The 17,180-nt window shown below is 43.7% G+C and overlaps 2 protein-coding genes across 5 annotated transcripts in view; one reads left to right on the top strand and one right to left on the bottom strand.

Annotated features, from left to right (window-relative positions):
* The window catches only part of ccn4a (cellular communication network factor 4a), a 21,522-nt gene extending 4,342 nt beyond the window's left edge, over positions 1-17,180 (bottom strand). The window contains exons 1-4 of one of the 4 annotated variants that reach the window (XM_086015252.1): positions 17,134-17,180; positions 16,550-16,673; positions 10,095-10,198; positions 3,210-3,258 (exon numbers count right to left, since the gene is read on the bottom strand). In XM_086015252.1, the coding sequence (XP_085871378.1) occupies positions 3,210-3,258; positions 10,095-10,126 (81 nt within the window). In that variant the 5' untranslated portion in view covers positions 10,127-10,198; positions 16,550-16,673; positions 17,134-17,180. Of the gene's footprint in view, positions 1-34; positions 1,315-3,209; positions 3,259-10,094; positions 10,199-16,549; positions 16,674-16,844; positions 17,077-17,133 lie in introns of those variants that run through there. The other 3 variants (XM_086015253.1, XM_086015255.1, XM_086015254.1) reach the window with 3 other exon arrangements.
* Positions 6,506-8,920, top strand: sla1a (Src like adaptor 1a). The gene is made up of 7 exons (XM_086015256.1): positions 6,506-6,703; positions 7,088-7,187; positions 7,289-7,375; positions 7,448-7,551; positions 7,908-8,039; positions 8,118-8,235; positions 8,304-8,920. The coding sequence occupies exons 1-7, from the start codon at positions 6,631-6,633 to the stop codon at positions 8,500-8,502; spliced, it is 813 nt and encodes a 270-aa protein (XP_085871382.1). The 5' UTR covers positions 6,506-6,630; the 3' UTR covers positions 8,503-8,920.

The raw sequence follows: 17,180 nt of genomic DNA, 5'->3' as shown, positions 1-17,180 counted from the left end.
AAAGAAAAAAAGTAAGTCAAATCTTATAGCGTACCTGTTGAATCCCGACTGCAGTTAGAATCCACAAGAGGAGCCAACTCATCCCTGGTGAGGAGCCTCACATGCACCCACTCCAAAAATGCCGTTCATGCGCTCCTCATGCTCCTACACACAGCGCGCGGTGTTTGCAGTGCATGTACACGGCACATCCTACACCCGACTCTGACATCTCCACACCGAGCGAGCGAGCGCGAGTGTTAAAAGGCCACGATGACGTTGACAAGCTTTAACATGCTGATTTTCTCCTGCTGCTCCACTTTCACTGCACAGCTCCTCCTCCTAACAGACATCCCCAAACTCTCCTCCTCCTTCTCTTGGCTTTGCTCTCCACACTCTGGTTCTCCTCCTCGTCACCAATCTCAGACAGGTCTGCCATTTCCCGCTCAACCTTCACCTCTTCTTCCGCTCTGCTCCTTCTTCCTCATTCGCCTCCTCTTCCTGGGCTCTGGTCCTCCCCTCAAGTCTAGTTCTCCTCCTTCAACTCCCTGTTTTCTGCATACTTTGGTTCTCCTCCTCAATCTGGCTCGATTCCTCCTCTTCCTTTGGTCTTCACCTGCTCCCCCGACCCCCAATAATTCGGGTTCTCCTCCTCCTCCTCCTCCGGTCTCTCCACATCGCTCATTCTGCGTTTCTCTTTACTCTATCCTCTTTCACCTCCTCCACCCGTTCCACTTGAAGATCCAGTGGTTTGGGTTCATGGGTAGACCGAAAGGAGCTCTTTTTTTAAACTCCATCATCATCCCCATATGTGTTCCTCTTTGACATTTGCCACAAAGAGGAGGAGGTTGACTGAACAGGCTTCACTTGACTGAAACATTCCTCCCATGTTGTGTCCCCTTCAATTATGGAAGCATAACATTGTGTTTGCGGCTTACTTTGGCTCATCATAAGTCAGCATGTAATACATAGGTGACTCTATGGTGGCCATCGGTGTACATCCTATCAAGGTCGTCATCTCTCCGGGCCCTAAAATAAGTGACTGGATAATCCTCCAAGATTAATAACAAGACACGGAAAACACTGCATTACAGCTGTTTGCTGCACACGTGCGCAACATCAATCCATGAGCTCATTCAGATCCGAGCCCGAAATCCTTTTCCCTCCTCTTCCCGGCCGTCTTGTTTGGACCCATGTCACATCCACCACCTTCTGGATGAAATTAGCACCGAAAAGCAGCAAAGACCGCCAGGCACGAAGCTCCGCGGGCGACAGAGAGTCTAATGCTAATAATTAGAGCTAGCCTCGGCGTGCCCTGTTGGGCTTTTCAGCCATTTAGCGTCGACAACAAACAAGGAGGCCAACGCGACTCGTATCGTGAGCTGCGCTAACAACCGTTAAACGCTAAGCGCGATCAGGTGCCAACAGAGGCCGGATTACAAAAGTGAAAATAGCCTCGTTAAACCCCCCTGAACTCCAAGAGATGCCCTCCAGTCAAAGTGCGCGCCGACAATTAGCGCTTCAAAGTGAATTGGCGTTGGAAATCCAGTTAAAAGCGCACCCCGGGGCAGGACAGACGTTGAAGGGTGCCTAATAGGAAAAGGATGTGTTCGAAATGGCTTTACATTAAATACAGAGAAATGAATCAATCCTGACATGAATGTATTTAATCATTTGAGCCCTACGAAGTCTGCCTGGCAACAAGTGGTTGCACAAAACAATGGGAGCTCATGCGGCTATAAAACGCTGTTATTATGAACTACTACGGATTGTGGTTGTTGCAATTTACAGAGAAATTAAGACTTAATGAGAGAGGACAGTAGCTGTTTATTTATTTATTTATTTTTTGTTGTTGCACATTTTGATTCTTGAGATTTTTAGGCCGTGGCTCACGCGAGGCCTCTGGGTTTCGGCTGCCTTGCTTTTGAACATATGTACAGACCGGTCCGGTAATTATAGCTGCCTTATATAGCTGCGGTCTCAAGCTCATGGATGGGCCAAAAAAAAATCTGAAGCGTTCTGGCAAGAGTTTAGAATTGCTACGTGAACTCGGACACAGTGGGTCAACGAGTTGGAGGCATTTATCGGAATGCAATGTCCATGTTAGCCTACGATTTTCTTGTTGTTTGAGGAAGCAGAACATTAGCCTCATAACATAAGTGATTTTGAGTTTACTCTTATAAAAATCACAACTATTTCTGTTTTGGTCTTGTTTTCCCAAAAAAACGTTCAATGACGACTTAGGCAACTTATGCCATTGTGCAATTGAACAATTTGCATCCAAAAAGATTCCAATCTAAAAAGCCACCCAATGTTGAATACAAATGCCAACGAGATGATGCGTGAAAACCACAAAAGATATCTGATGCAGGATTCTAGGGGATCGTTTGGGGGTTCTTTGCAGGTGGGAAGCGGCGCGTAGACAAAGCTAAAAAAGGACTTCAACGCCGTGTGAGTTCCCTCTAGGTTCACGCGTTGGCGAAAACAAACAAAAAGCGCTTCTGTGTGTCTGCCTCGGATATAAATGGACGACAGCCCTTTCTTGATAGTGTGTGCTAGCCCCCACTGCAGGAATGCTTTGTCTTGGTGAGTGTTTAGGCTGGCTGACCCGTGGTCGACCAACACCGGCGGCCTCAGAGCTCAAGAAATCTTTATCCAAAAAACAAAAAAAACAAAACAATTCTCGAGTGAAACGGAGCAGTTGCGAGAGCGCATAACATTTTCGAGAAGAGCCCAACAAGAATTGGATGAGGAGAACACTAGAATTTCGTGAGAGCGTCATTTGGATGACATCCGAGCAATTCATTTGATGCTTCAGTGATGACAAGATCTTGCCTCTGATCTTGGTAAATAAGTAAAAGTGTTTGGCCTGACAAACACAATAGCTCACATGTCTGGAAAAAGACGCACAATCTGTTGTTTTATTGAGTTCCAATCCGTTGAGTTGGGGTGCGTCTATGAACTGGGTCAAAACTGAGCATGAAAATCGCCACATCTTGTGGAAGCTATTGCTTTTGTGCACAATCTCACAGAAGAAAAATGACAATATCTATGAATCCATACGAGTTCAGAAAAGGAATAGCTTACATGTCCGAAAAAAAGAATCACATATTCTTCTTCTTCAATGGATTGTAATCCATTGAGGGATGGTATTGCTATTATAAAACTAGTAGAAGGGAAATATATTGCATATCACATACGCTATTAAAAAAATGAAATACTTCATTACGCACATCAATGTCATCATCCACGTGGAGGTCTCGGTTGCTTGATATCCTCCATCTGTTGCGAAATTCCAAAGGGGAGAGGCAATTTGGAGTCATTGTGAAGTCGTAAACTGTATTTAGAGCAGAGCACATCCTCGTAGCGCCTGGCGCGGCTAAAACAAACAATAGCTTTCCAACGTCACAGTGGTTTACACAATGACAACTAACAGAGAAGCACTAAAGGAGACAACGGGAAAAACCTGTAAGCAATTTTTTTTTTTTTCGTACTTTTTCTGGCTCCGTTAAATTAAACTACACTGGAGGATGAACACAAACATGAAGACACTGGAACAGAAGGACCACTGATCCGGCTATGCTAGGTCATCCTGTTTAGAAAAAAAATAAATAAATAAAAATCAGTACATTCATATGGCAAAACATTACAATATTGATTTGTTATCACATCTTTGCTTTGTGTTAATCAACCAACTGTTGAACTTCATTTTTAAGTTGCATCGACGATAACCACAATTAGTTTTTGATATTTGGCCTCAATCGCTGCTGTATTGTGATATCATTGTTGGAAAAATATTGTATGGTCGAGTTCCATTAGTGTCGTGGAAATAATCTTACCAAAAAAAAAAACTGCTCAGTCATACCAGAGATTGACGAAGAAATCCTGCGAAACGAGATTTAGGGACGCAGTAGTCGGCACAGGACAGAATGTTTCATGAGTGGGACGGATTAAAAACCACTAGTCCGAGTTAAATCCAGATGCATAACAATACAAAAATGTGTTGTTTTCTATCACCGTGTATTGTAGATGTTCATTATTATCAAATCTCCATTCCAGTCAAGGCCTTTATATTTGCTGTCCTTCCCTAAACGCACCCAAAAACCCTGCTCAGTGCAGAAGTTGGATAAATATCTCAAACACAACAATGACGGAAGAATCATTGGCAGGACTGACTGCATGGCGACCAATCCAGAGTGCAGTCCCCAAGTCACCTGGCAGACATCCCAAACCCAGTCCGTGATCCCGAACACTGGTTGGATGGATGATTGATTGGTCCAGTCTCAGACTCTGGCATTCAAAACCAACAAGTCCAACAAGCCTTTTTGTGACTGAACCTTGCATGAATGAGCAGTTTTAGCGGAATCCTGACGCGACTCGTACAATTCTATCGCAGTGGAGCAGTTGCGGTTACGTAAAGGCTTCGCCGAGTCCGGGGAGACGTCAAAGTCGAGTAATGCTGGCAATCAGTGCGGCGCTTTGGAATGCTTGTCAGGGTAAAAAAAAAAAAAGAAAGAAAAAAGTCAAAGATCCGTTTGGAAGTGCCAACGGGAAAAAGCAGGGAATGTGACAAGCAGCCAATGGAAACGAAGGCCTGGAGCTTTGACTTTATTATGCGACAGCAGCTCTGCGTCACTTTGCCTGCAAATCGGTGCATCATCAGGGTCCGACAAAACAGCAGTCGCCGCCATGGCTCTGTTGAGGTAAGTTCAACTTCAACATCAACGTGACTTTTTCAAGTGGTGACAAATCACTCCTGTTTTCCCCCAGCGGGTGTATGAATGCTTGAATATTTGAAAGGCGCTATCAGATGTGACTCGGAGGCTTTCCGAGGGGAAAGGAGGGCGGACGCGGTTTGCACAGGTGCGCAGTGAAAACGCACGTGGTGAAAATAGCTCCCGGGACGTAATGACTGGGTAATAGATGATGACGCGGCGATAAATGCTCAACTCCCTTCTGGACGACTGAAGGGAGCACACTCATTATGGGCTTGGCAGGGATGGCTGGCAAGGTAACCCGTAGTTACTGCACAAAAAGGCTGGCATTATACCTCCCTTGAGGTGGGGGGGGCGGGGACCGATGGAGTGCACAGGTGGCCCCTCACAAAATACTTTCACTCGTTGCACACAAAACACATGAGGAGATTCCATTCCAAATGATTCACTAATGACTGCCCTCTGTCTCTTCTATCTTGGAAGAACCTGGAAGGGACCTAACGAGCTGGCGGAGGAGCAAAAGCCAATCACGCCACTCTGCACGGGATGATGGCAGCCGTGGTTCAGAGGACGTGATGTAATTCTCACGAGGAGGGCTTTCCGGAATTGAGTCGACAATAACAGCCACTAAAGAGGGCTTTGTGGGCTTTTCTATCGAATTACTTTTGAATAGGAACAGAACGTTTCTGGTTTGGGATGGATTTTACGTGAAGTCCAAGTGAAATCCAGATAATTTAAAAAAAAAACAAAAAAAACAAAACTTTTGTTGTTTCCTCACTTAACAACATTCTCAATTTTCACACAAGTATAAAAAGCCATTAACTGGAGTAAATAAATAAAAAAAAAAAAGCAGATGACATTTGTTTGATTCAAACTGAACTGAAGTGCGCTGTGGTCTTTGTTTGGGTTAAGCACAGAATCTTAAATTTGGGGTATTTTGATCAAATCCCATATTGCGTGACTTCAAACGTTAGCTAATCCTCTGTACTTTGCAGCTGCCAAACAGCAGCGAGGTTAACAAGCATTGTAACAACAAACATGTAGAAAGACATATCCTCTGCAAACAACAAAAAACACAGGCCGTCTCAAGCCTGGTCAGTCTTGTGGTTTTCCCGATGCAGTGAAGTCAGACTTGCTTCTGCTTTTAGATGCTATTCACAGCCACGGAGGCGCTAACGACCAGTGGCGCGGCATGCGGAATGTCTATCATTTAGGAAGAAATGAAGCCTGGAAAACAAAAAAGAAGCAAAACTGGACCCTGACGAGCATATGGAGACTTTGGCTTGTAAGGAAAAAAAAAAAAAAAAAAAAAAAAAGATGGCAAATCCTTCCAGTGGGTAATTTTGTCATTTTAGACGGAGGGTGTGGAAATGCCCTTGCAGCGTTCAAATGCGTCCAGACATCCAAATGTGGCCACAGACGGAAAGCATCCGCCTTTATAAATCCATTGCCCAGAAAACTGCTTACAAACCAACAGAGCGCCTTTAGAATTGCTTCTCGGCGTGTGCAAAGACCCAAGTTAGAGGCTAGTGCAAGGCTTATCTGGACTCTACACAGGCACCAAGACCGATTGACGTGAATTAGTGAAACGCCGACGGCAGGTCCGCTTCCTCATTTGGTGGCAGGAAATGTGCAGTCAAGCAGTCAGTCATTGTTCTCCTCGACTCTATGATGCTCCTCCAAAATGACACATCATCTCACGACACTTGACGTCATCGCAGTTAGTTGTTGTTTTTTTTTTGGGGGGGGGGGGGCGGGGCGAGTGGTTTTCTCCAACTTCACAACTTGAGAAATGTTTCGTTTTTTTTTTTTTTGCAACGGGGCTGAGCAAAATCAGACAATGTAATGTCACCCGCTTCCCCATTATGCATGATGGGTTAAGATCGTGACAAGCGTGGAGGAAGCCAACAAGGCAGACGCGTCTCTCTCGGACTTCAGGATGGGTAACGTGATGCGTGCCGTGAGCACCCGTAACAACCATGACAGCGGAGATAGCAGCAGTCTCTGGAAAGGTGAGATCTACCATTCCCCCCCCTCCAAAAAAAAGGCTTTAAAACGTGCTCTGATAACTTAAGAAGAATGTATGACATCACTGGCACTGTTCACGACGGATTGTTTCCCATGCAACTGTGAAAGGTACCCAGACAGAAGGCGGCTTGCATTTGACCCGAGAAATTCCTTGCTTCTGAGTTAGTATCAGAGGCTGGACAGTGGCTGGGTTAAAGGCAAAAGCGGAAAGTCAGAAAGGCGGGTGTGACGTTGAACACCCCAAATAATGCCAGAGCTCTCTCGAATGCAGAAATTGCGCAGAAACTCTTTGGGGAAGAGGCCGTCGAGTGAGCCATTGGGATGTCAGAAGCTCATTTGACGTGTTTCAATAACGGTCTACTTCCCAGGCCCAGAGGCAGACATGGCGGTTGTGCTTGCCGACTACCCGCCTCCTGACGTCAGTGAGCCAATCTTCAGGATCGGGGAGAAGCTCTGCATTGTCGCACAGTATGCGCACATCTTTGCATTTTTAGAAACATCAATTCGGGGCGGGCCCGACTCCTATTTCTCTTTCCTCCCCCCCCCCCCCCCCCCCCCCCGGCGCGCAGGCAGGCCTACTGGTTGAAGGTCCGTTCGCTCCAGACGGGAAAAGAGAACTACATCCCTGGGATCCACGTGGCCAAAGTGTATCATGGGTAAGTAAGTAGAGCTCAAAGAACACAGTGTCTGATCAGGCTTATAGAGCGGGGTGTTCCTTGCTCCATTAGGTGGCTTTTCGAGGGGGTGACAAGGCAGAAGGCAGAGGAGCTTCTGTTTCTACCGGGAAATCGGGTTGGCTCATTCCTGGTACGGGAGAGCTCCGAAGAGCGAGGTGAGGAAGACCTGTCTGGTAGCTCAAATAGGATCACTTTATACACTGCGCATTACTTATCCCCAAGTCCAAGTGTTTGGGGGAGGAATCGCGGCTTCTGACGTTCGGTGGGTTAAAACAGGAGCCTCTTCATCGTTGCTTTCATGACAAACACTTTATTGTCTGCAGCCTTTCATGACTCATGGAAATGTCGCCAGTGATGAAGCATAAGAGATAATATACAAACGTCACAGCAAAGGACTTCTGCTTTTTTTTTTTTTTTTTTTACGTTGCCGCAACTTCCTGAAAAGAACTGAACTTTGGACTTGTAACTTCGACTGAAAACTCCTTTCAAAGCATGTTGCGTCTGTTTTTAGGTATGTACGCGCTGTCGGTAAAGCACAGCACGATACGGCACTATCGTATATGCCGACTGGACAACAGCTGGTACTACATCTCCCCTGGCCTCACCTTCCAGTGCCTGGAAGATATGATCAACCACTACTCTGGTGAAAAAACATGAAGATGCAGGCCTGAAATGTGCGTTACCAACGCTTGACCCCGATTTCTGGTTTCTTCATTTAAAGAGTTTGCGGACGGCCTGTGCTGCGTGTTGGCGTCACCGTGTCAGTCGAACCGAAGAGCCCCATCAACAAACGCTCCACCGGTTGTTATGAGACAACATGATGGGAAGAGGAAGGACAGGTAACGGCGAATGACGGTGGGCGCTATGTGTAAATACACATTTATTGCCCTGACTTCTTCTTTACCAGGACTCAGCTGACCAGCATGGGCAGCCACAATGACAACATGCTGAGCTACGGCGTCAGGAACAGCATCGCCGCCTATCTGTCCTTCTCCGAGTGTGAAGAAGCCCAAAGCATGAGGGCGGAAAGCAGGCAGAAGAAAAGCAAATCCATTTATGTGCTCCCTGAAAATGGTCTTGCAAACACTGACCACGGTGGCCTTTAAGAATTTTCTGCTGGCCTTGGAAGACTTTCATATAGGTGCCACATCACCTTATCCGCTGGGCAAAAGAACAAACTGTCTGACTTGAGTGCAGACGTTTCTGTTGGTTTCCACGATCAACTTCCTCCCCCCCCCCCCCGCGATGACTAAGACGATCTCAAGACAACCTTTATCTAAATTTCCTCACAAACATACGGCCTGGCTTTGACTTATTTGCTGAATTTCCCCTGTGTCATTGCACCAGCCACTCAATCGCAGTGTGACATTCAAGCCCAGCAACTGCTATTCCGTATTAGATGATTGTGTCTGCGCAACAATGTGAACATTTAGCAATTGCAACAAAAGCAGACATATCTTTGCACTTTATAAGCACAAACAAAGTGTCTAAATAAAGACGTCAGCTTTGCGCTGATGAGCGGCAGCCTGCGGAATTATGATAACCACGGCTGAGAATGTAAACAAGCGGTCAGTCAGTGGGGGGAAAGTTGAGCAGTTCAAACAGGAGATGTCTTTTCTTCCGTTTTATATACTGTGTAGATATATATATATATTAAGTATTGTAAATGTGAAACTCTTAGGGTGACCAATTGCACTTTCTATTGAAAAAAAAAAAAAAAAAAAATGCTTTCAAAACAATCCAGCAAGGCAGAGCAACCCAAAACTGGATCCACAGTAAACAGATATCTCGCATTCTTCAGAACTTTGTCAGGAAAGCCCCTTTCACACAGCTCCCAGCGCCCATCAAAGCTGTCCTTTCATGCGAGGGCCCTGACACAGACTAGAGTCTGCTGAGAGTCTAGTCTTGTGTTAAAAGCCAAAGAATTAAAACGAGTCTTGAGGCAGGCAGCTTTCCGTTTCATTCCATCGACTGGGGCCAGCATCAGAAAAAGTGCCGATGCCCTCTGAGCTTCCGCTTCGACTTCGGTACCTCCCGGAGCAGCCGCTCGGCTCGGAGAGCTAAGGCGGGATGAAACTATTTTGTGTTTTAAAAACATATAGCAGAATCTTGAAATGAAGTCTGAAGCACGCACGCACAAATATGAATGAAGTGTTTCCTCTTAAGCGTTGCAGTTGAGAGGCGAGCTACAGCATTTTGAACCAACTGGAGACATTTGAGGGAGGGCTGGCTGACTCCAAAGACAAGTGCAGTGCAGTAATCCAGCGGAGATATGACGAAGATTTTTAACATTTAGCACAAGCATTTTGTGATTGGTAGAAACTGGAGCCCCTTTCACACTGTCATTTATAGCCCATGTTGTTGTTCTGCGTGAAAACTGTATGGAGGAAGATTCCTGCATTATCCAGTGAGAAACTATGCAACACGCTTTTAGAAATGTTCCCAAAACGGTTGGAGGAAATCCTGCATCTGCAATGCATCTTTTATCTGAATCTGCTAAAAAAAAAAGTTAATGGCTCGTTTCTTTGGCTTTGACGTTTTTACAAGCTTGCGTGTTCGTTAAAGCGCGAGAGCAGACGAGTCAGCATTTTGTTTATGTAAAAAGCGCAGGATCAAGTAATCTCGTAAAATCAACATTGTGTGTGTGTGTGTGTGTGTGTGTACGTGTGTGTTTCTAGTCAGCAGAAAGCCTCCTCACCTCCTGTAGGCGCTTTTTCCACGCCGGGTCATTTTCGGGCGCAATCTTCAGAAGGGTGCTACTCTCTTGTAGTCAAAATATTAGAAACCCGGCAGTCCAGTCCACTGCAAACATAGTAAGAGATTGTGAACACCATATTCTGAGTTCTGGGGGGGATTGCATTTGAGTCCACATGAAGGTGAGGGGATGTCAAAAGGTCAGGATGACGTTTTTTGGCTGCACTGCAATCAAAATAATAAACTTGAATGAATAGGTCTCTGACAGCGAGCTTTATGAGATTTTTGGAAAAGTACAGCATAGCTTGACTTGAATTGAACAGATACCTGTAATGGTATATTCTTCTCTCTCACACACACAAACACACGCCCAACGTGGTGATCATTTTCAGCCATTTTGAGCACACCCCACACTGTATTGAGTATTTTTAGGACCGCTAGAGATGTATAGAAGACGACTTGGGAAACCACACCACAACTTAAACAATCATTCAATCTTCTTCCTGGAAGACTTTTGACAGTTGTTTGGGGACACTGTGATTTGTTCAAAGTAGTTAAACGTGCGGGAAACAAAGAAGGCTAAGCATGCATTTATCATGACATGAATGGGACATTGGGTTCAAACGGGGCAGTGCCCCACCAGATCCAGCAAAATGCATAAATGATGGTGGGGGGGGAGAAAACGCTGGCTGTGTGTGGCAGTTGCAACCTACTTCGTTATGCGAATTACTGCCACCTACAGTACAGCACATTTGATTATATGTATATATATATATATAATGTAATATTATAAATCTGCTGGGTAAAAAATACCCCCTAAAAAATTGGTTATTTCTAACATATACTGGGTTATTTTATTATTCTTTTTAAATTATTACTTAAATGTATAAATTGATTTTTAAAATATTTTACACTTATTTATTTGACCTTATTTACAAATGACTTAGCCCACCTACTCATTTAAAAAATAAAATTAGGGCCTCAAAACTTTTGTCCACCACTGCACTACGTTGCGAAGCTGTACCTAATATTACGACCAGACGAAAATATGTCAGGGAAGGAGAGAAAGTAGGGATGAGCAGAGGAAATGAACAGAGAGAGAGAGAGAGAGAGAGAGAGCGAGCGATTGTGTAACGACTTTCTTCGTCTAATCTCCACATCCTCCCGAGCAGCTGTCCAAACGTCTGACTTCACCTCCAGGATGGAAGGCTGCAACACTCCAAATCAATGTTTGCTTACTCCTCCGTGCACTTTGTACTTTCTCCCTTGCGAATTAAAAGACGATTAGAGCATGAGCTTCACTTTTATCCTATATACATACACTGTAAAAAAAATAAAATAATTGTTTTCATTTTTTGGCCTAAAACAGTCATTAAAACTTTCAAATACAGATTATTGACATTAATGGATACAATGTTAGCACAACAAAGCAAGCAAGTTGTTTATTCCAAAACTTTTACTTACATTTTTCATTTGGGGTCTAAAACAACGGACGACAGTTCTGTCAATTCGCATTTCTTTGCTGTGAAATGTGAGACCGCCAACTTGAACAAGAGCAAAGCGAAGTTTGTTGCCTTGAAATTTTGAGTTGACCCGACTTTATTTTTTTATTCATTGGCCAGTCGGGTGCAGTAAAGTGAAGTGGATACAGCTGATCTATTTTTGTTGCATGAAGGAAGTTCTCACCCAAAAGTTGAGTCTGACCACTTCCTTTGTTTGCAATTCAAATATAATGTGCTATTTCTCAAAAACGCATGCAAATGATGGGAAGCACAAAGATGACATGAAAACATAGAATTGCATTTTCTGCTGGTAAATGCCGACCGACCTCGTAATGTTGCTAAAAAGAAGAGCAGTTAAGATAAGAATGCCTTTATTGATCCCACAGTGGGGAAATTTTCATTATTAGCACGCCACTGCTCACAAGAGAAGACTTTGGATTGGTGGCGGTTGGGGGAACTAAGTCCATATTTTCAAAGGAAAAATAGCGGTTTACAGCATAATTGCTGACTGTTAACTGGATATTTTGGGCTGGGAAGTAAAAAAAAGAACATCTCAAGTCAACGTGTGTGTTATCTTGTATTCATAATAAAAAATAAATTGCTCTTACTGACAGTGAAACCCCTGAATTTTCCCTCTTGCGATCATTTAAGGATTAGCTTTTAATAGAAGAGCCATTTTGCACCACATTAGCACGTTGTTACTCACAAGGTGAGTTGCTCAATGTGAGCTAATGGTAATGGAGATTTGGTTGGGGGAAACGGAGGTCATATTTTGAAAGAAAACAAACATTTGCATGTGGAAAGTCTCAGTACGGCCGAAGAGGAGGGAAGGCGAGCTTGAGCTGTTCTGGGAAGACGTTAGGGAGAAATTTTGAATTAAATTGGAAGATCTTTGCTGCCGGTGAGCGGCCAGCTGAGTTCTCGCCCCGAAGAGCCAGACCGCTCCACGCAATGTCTTCGACACCTACTTCTTTGGCTTCTGGCAAGGTGTGATTTGACGTCTCCGAGTGTTAATGAGGCTGTCTGCTGACTTCATGTTTATTCATGTCGGCCTTTTATTTAAAAAAAATAAATAAATAAATAAACAGTCATTAGACGTCATTAGCCCTGCCTTACGAAAAACGTGGCAAAGGAGAAACAATTGCGATGATTAAGTCAAAACGAAAGATCCAATCTGGTTTTAACAGGCCACCGTGAAACCTCTTAAATACCTTAGGGGGGAAAATAGTCACATGCACACAGTAAGTCTGCATCCTCCCTGGCTGAGTGTGCGTTCTTTCCACTGCTGTTGGCTTCTCAACTCAACTGGCTGAAGCTTCTCGGGGAAACGACACACGTGGAGGAAACACTGGTCGGGACCGGTCTGACATCTTAATGGGTAGAGTTACGGTGAAGATGAACAAGGTGGAGGATAAAAAGACAGGAAGTAGCTGCGTGATTGATGGCGACATATCCGCATTGGAACCTGCCGGTTTTTTTTTTCAATTAAAAAAAATAACATAAAATAAATAAAATAATAAAACAGCGTTCTTGTAAACAAAATGTCCTTTCTAAGAACAGGAAAATGTCCAGTGTCCTATTAAAAATAACCAGAAACCAGAAGCAGCTGCTCGTAGTTAGACGCTCTTAATCATGCGCATGAGTGGGACTGACACAAGCAAAAATGTTTTGATGCTAACCAACAACATCCATACTGACAAGCGAATTCTAACCAGCAAACGCTAACAAAAATTTCCAAGTGACAAATTGTATCCATGCCAACAAGCAGCTATCATGTTAGCATCTGGCTAAAGGTAGCGACAAGACAGCCAACTTCATCTTACGGTCTTGGCACGTCATGAGTCAGAGTTTTTACGTGTTTTACTTTTCAGGCTTTCTAATACCTAACCCTGAGAGGGCTGCACTTGATTGAAATGGTTCAAGAAGTCAAGAGACGTCAAATGTAAATGTCTCATCAGTTACGATTTATGCCTAAGTCTGTCATGGCCAGAGGGATGAGCTACCTGCGTGAGTGAGAGGCCGCAAAACACACTTCCAAATGATTGATTAGCAAGCGTTGAACGCGGAGGACGCTGAAACTACTGGAAGATTCTACCCGAAGATAAAGCACCTTTGCTATGTGAACTCTTTACAAAGGTGAACAAAGTAATGGATGTGTTTAACGTTGCCATGGCAAGCGCACAGCACACACAAAAGCACTTCGGGCAGCTCCCAATACATAGGTGTGGCGCTAACAAAACATTCCATTTTTATTATTTTAGCAACGGAATACACTACACGCTTGATATCGAAGATAAATGCAGTCGAAAAAGACCCTGATTTTCATCGTTTTAAGTTGACTTTTTCCACAATTAACCAAAATTGCCAGTGCCTTTTCCAGGAAATGACGTTCTTCTGGCTTCCGAACGACTACAACGACCTTGCTGTTAGAGCCAACAGTGCCACCTGTGACTTGGGTAAAGTCTTCAAATGGACTTGTTATGCCGCACTCACGTCACAGTTGTTCTTCTTTCTTTGGATCAGCATGACTGTACTTTACTGCCCCCTGGTGGGCTAGTCAGGCACATCAGAAGGAGCCACAATGAATTAAGCATGATGCGCAAACTGTTATCATTTTTAATAGTCGATTTAATGATATTATACGAAGTGCAATTTTGTAGAGTGCTATTGTCATTGTAAAAAAAAAAAACAGAAGAAATTTTGTTTGTTTTTTTTTGGGGGGGGGGGGGGGTTGGGCGGGGGAATGGCTACACCAAGCTTACAGTAAGAGCTAATAGCGCCACCTGTTACTTCGACCTACACTAAAAGGTCTGTAAGTGCGTATGTCATGTGGACTTTGGACTTTTCTGAAACACGAAGAACAAAAAGATTATCACCATACGCAAATGTGTAATTGCGTCTTTTGCAGGAAGACTTTTTTCTGGCCTCTGATTAGCTACAACGGCATTACAATTAGGCCTCATTGGACTTTAATGGTCCATGACTTGCTAAGACGCATCCTGGTGTTGGCCCATCTTCTTCTGTGTTTCCTTTTCTTTCTCTCCATGCTCCTGGAACAGGTCCATGTGGAAGGAGGGGGGGTTCTGGCGGGGTGTTGTTCATGCCAAAGAAGAAGCCAAGTGTGGCGGTAGTAGCTGACGTGGAGCTACAGTATGTGTGTGTGTTTGTGTGCGAGCTTGTTGCAGCTGCAGACGCTCCAGCGACGACGGCCCGCCGGTGCACCCCTCGGGAAGGAGCGTTCCAACAATAAGTTGTGAAATGCACGGAATGTACACAGACTGACAGATACAAATAGACAGCGGAGCACTGATAAACACTTCAGAATGCCTAAACAGCAATAACAGGAAGGCGCGGGAGCACATCGGCGCTCCTCGAGAAACCGTCGGCACTAATGTGGGATCATTATTGGACTCCAAGGAACTGTTTCAAGTCCAAAAGAGTGTGATTACGGTCCCAAAAAAAAAACAGTAATACCACAGCGACGAGCTAAAATTTTACTCAAGTTGTCAAGTTTCATTAATTGAAAAAAAAAATCAATTTACACACTGCAGAAAGTAGAATCTTTGACAACCTATCGCACCTTTAAACAATACAGTGATTTAGCATTTGGGGCGGGTAGAGCAGTGCCCCACCAGATGGCACCAAAATGACAACTTTTTTGTCGTACATATCTACATTTCACTGAATTGTGAAATCATGTTGAGATAATAAAAACTGACTCATAATCCTGACCTGTTGCTGCCAGATCTGCCTGTCCTGTTGCTGCTAGGTGGCATAGCAGAGCCCACAATCCTCAAATTATCACGAAAACCACATCGGCAACTTGTATCGACCTTTTACTGGGTGCAAATGACAAGTGCCTCACTAAGTCTGCCTAGCAACAAGTGAGGGAAAATCCTGGAACAAATTTTGTTGATTGCTGCCCTTGCTAGCATGCTAAGATTTCCTTACACATGTATGCTTCTACAAGTCTTATTATTAGACATACATTGGCTTTGATAGAAATGTAAATTTAAAGCAACTAGAGAGCAAGAGTAATTTTCCTGATAGCCTAGTTTGGTGTGCCACCACTTTGCTTTCATATCAAAACACCACTGACCATATGTTTTTTGTATTTTAAGGCTGATGCAAGATTCTCCCTTTAGGTCGACTATTTCCACCCAACCGTTGAATCTTTCGTGTCGCGTGAGACACATGGAAAAAGTCAACAAGACGGCCCCTGACAGCAAAACTTTCCGTCTCAGCGGCTGCTGAATGCAGTCACTAAGATTCACGGAAAACTCATTTGGCCCTCAAATGCCTCACGTACTCTGTTTTAATTGTGGCAGGCAAAGATGATGTCATCATTAGTACGCAACCTGTCTCATGCCTAAACTCACACCTACCAGTTATGAGTGGTAAGGGACTTATATTATATTTCTATATGATATCAGAGATGGAAAAGGTAGCTCACACTATGTATTTCAGTAAATGTACAGACACAGACACTTGCGTTACAAAAAAAAAAAACAAAAGTGCTTGATCCAACTCAGTAAAAGTAAACATGTACGGACTTTGAAATGCACTCAAGCACAAAAGTAAAACATTTTTTACTGTCAAAAAAATTCAGCTATGCACAGTTTTAGAAATTTCAGTGGCCGGACACACACTGATGTTGGTTGTACTAGTGTGACATCTAGTGGACAATGTGAAAAACTGTTCAGGCAGTAAGTCTAAGGACTATTTGCTGGGGGCCCTATCGCGAATAGGAAAAAATACAGTTAATTGACACGCTGCAATGTTTATAATTGCCTATATTTATAGTTTAAAGTGAAAACATAGCATCCACTATGATTCCGAAGCACTTAGCTGCCTGTTTATGAAAATGTGGCTGTCAGGTTTTAGTGGGTTGGTGATGAAACACTATATCCATTAGTCTTTTGATAGCAGTAGTTAGCTTCTTACGAACGACACTTACTTGTTTGGGCATGGAGGTGTAGAAGAAATCCAACACAGTGGTTGTCGAAAGCTGGGCTCTCCACTGGCTCAGCAGTATGTGGGTCTGGATGACGGCTGACACAATGCACGAGACACATCTGCCCCTAAAACAAGCCCAGTGCAACACGTTAAAAAAAAATGCTATTAAAATAAGGCTGAATAATTGCTGTTACATGGGGCATTTTGACTAAAGCTGTGACACATGGGAACTGTTTGAACTGTTGTAGAACACATGAATGTCAACAGTTTGGTGCAATAGTTGGAAATTAAATTACGTTTGTTTGACTTTGTGTTCTTCTTGTGACACCAAACGGGAGATGATACTGCAGTATTTGTCTTATGCAAAGAAACATTAGCAATGCTAGCAAAAACAACTGTGACACAAAAAAAATATGACGTCCACTTTTCCCGCCTTGAATTCAAATACATTATAAATACTGACAACTATTTTCTCCTCTGTTCGACAGTCTTTACGTGGAGAATGTTTGGTGGATTCCAACATTGTTTAGTTGGCTTCTAATATATATAGTCCTTATTATAGTATATTTAAAATGTAAAATTTACCATCGTTGCTTGCTTTTAGCGTGCGCACGGAAATGACAAAACGGAAG

The sequence above is a fragment of the Filicampus tigris genome, chromosome 18 (genome assembly GCF_054856515.1).
Source record: "Filicampus tigris isolate MCC_2025a chromosome 18, RoL_Ftig_1.0, whole genome shotgun sequence".
Classification (NCBI taxonomy): Eukaryota; Metazoa; Chordata; class Actinopteri; order Syngnathiformes; family Syngnathidae; genus Filicampus; species Filicampus tigris.
The sequence above is the reverse complement of the archived record's forward strand: the minus strand, read 5'-3'. Positions and strand labels throughout refer to the sequence as shown.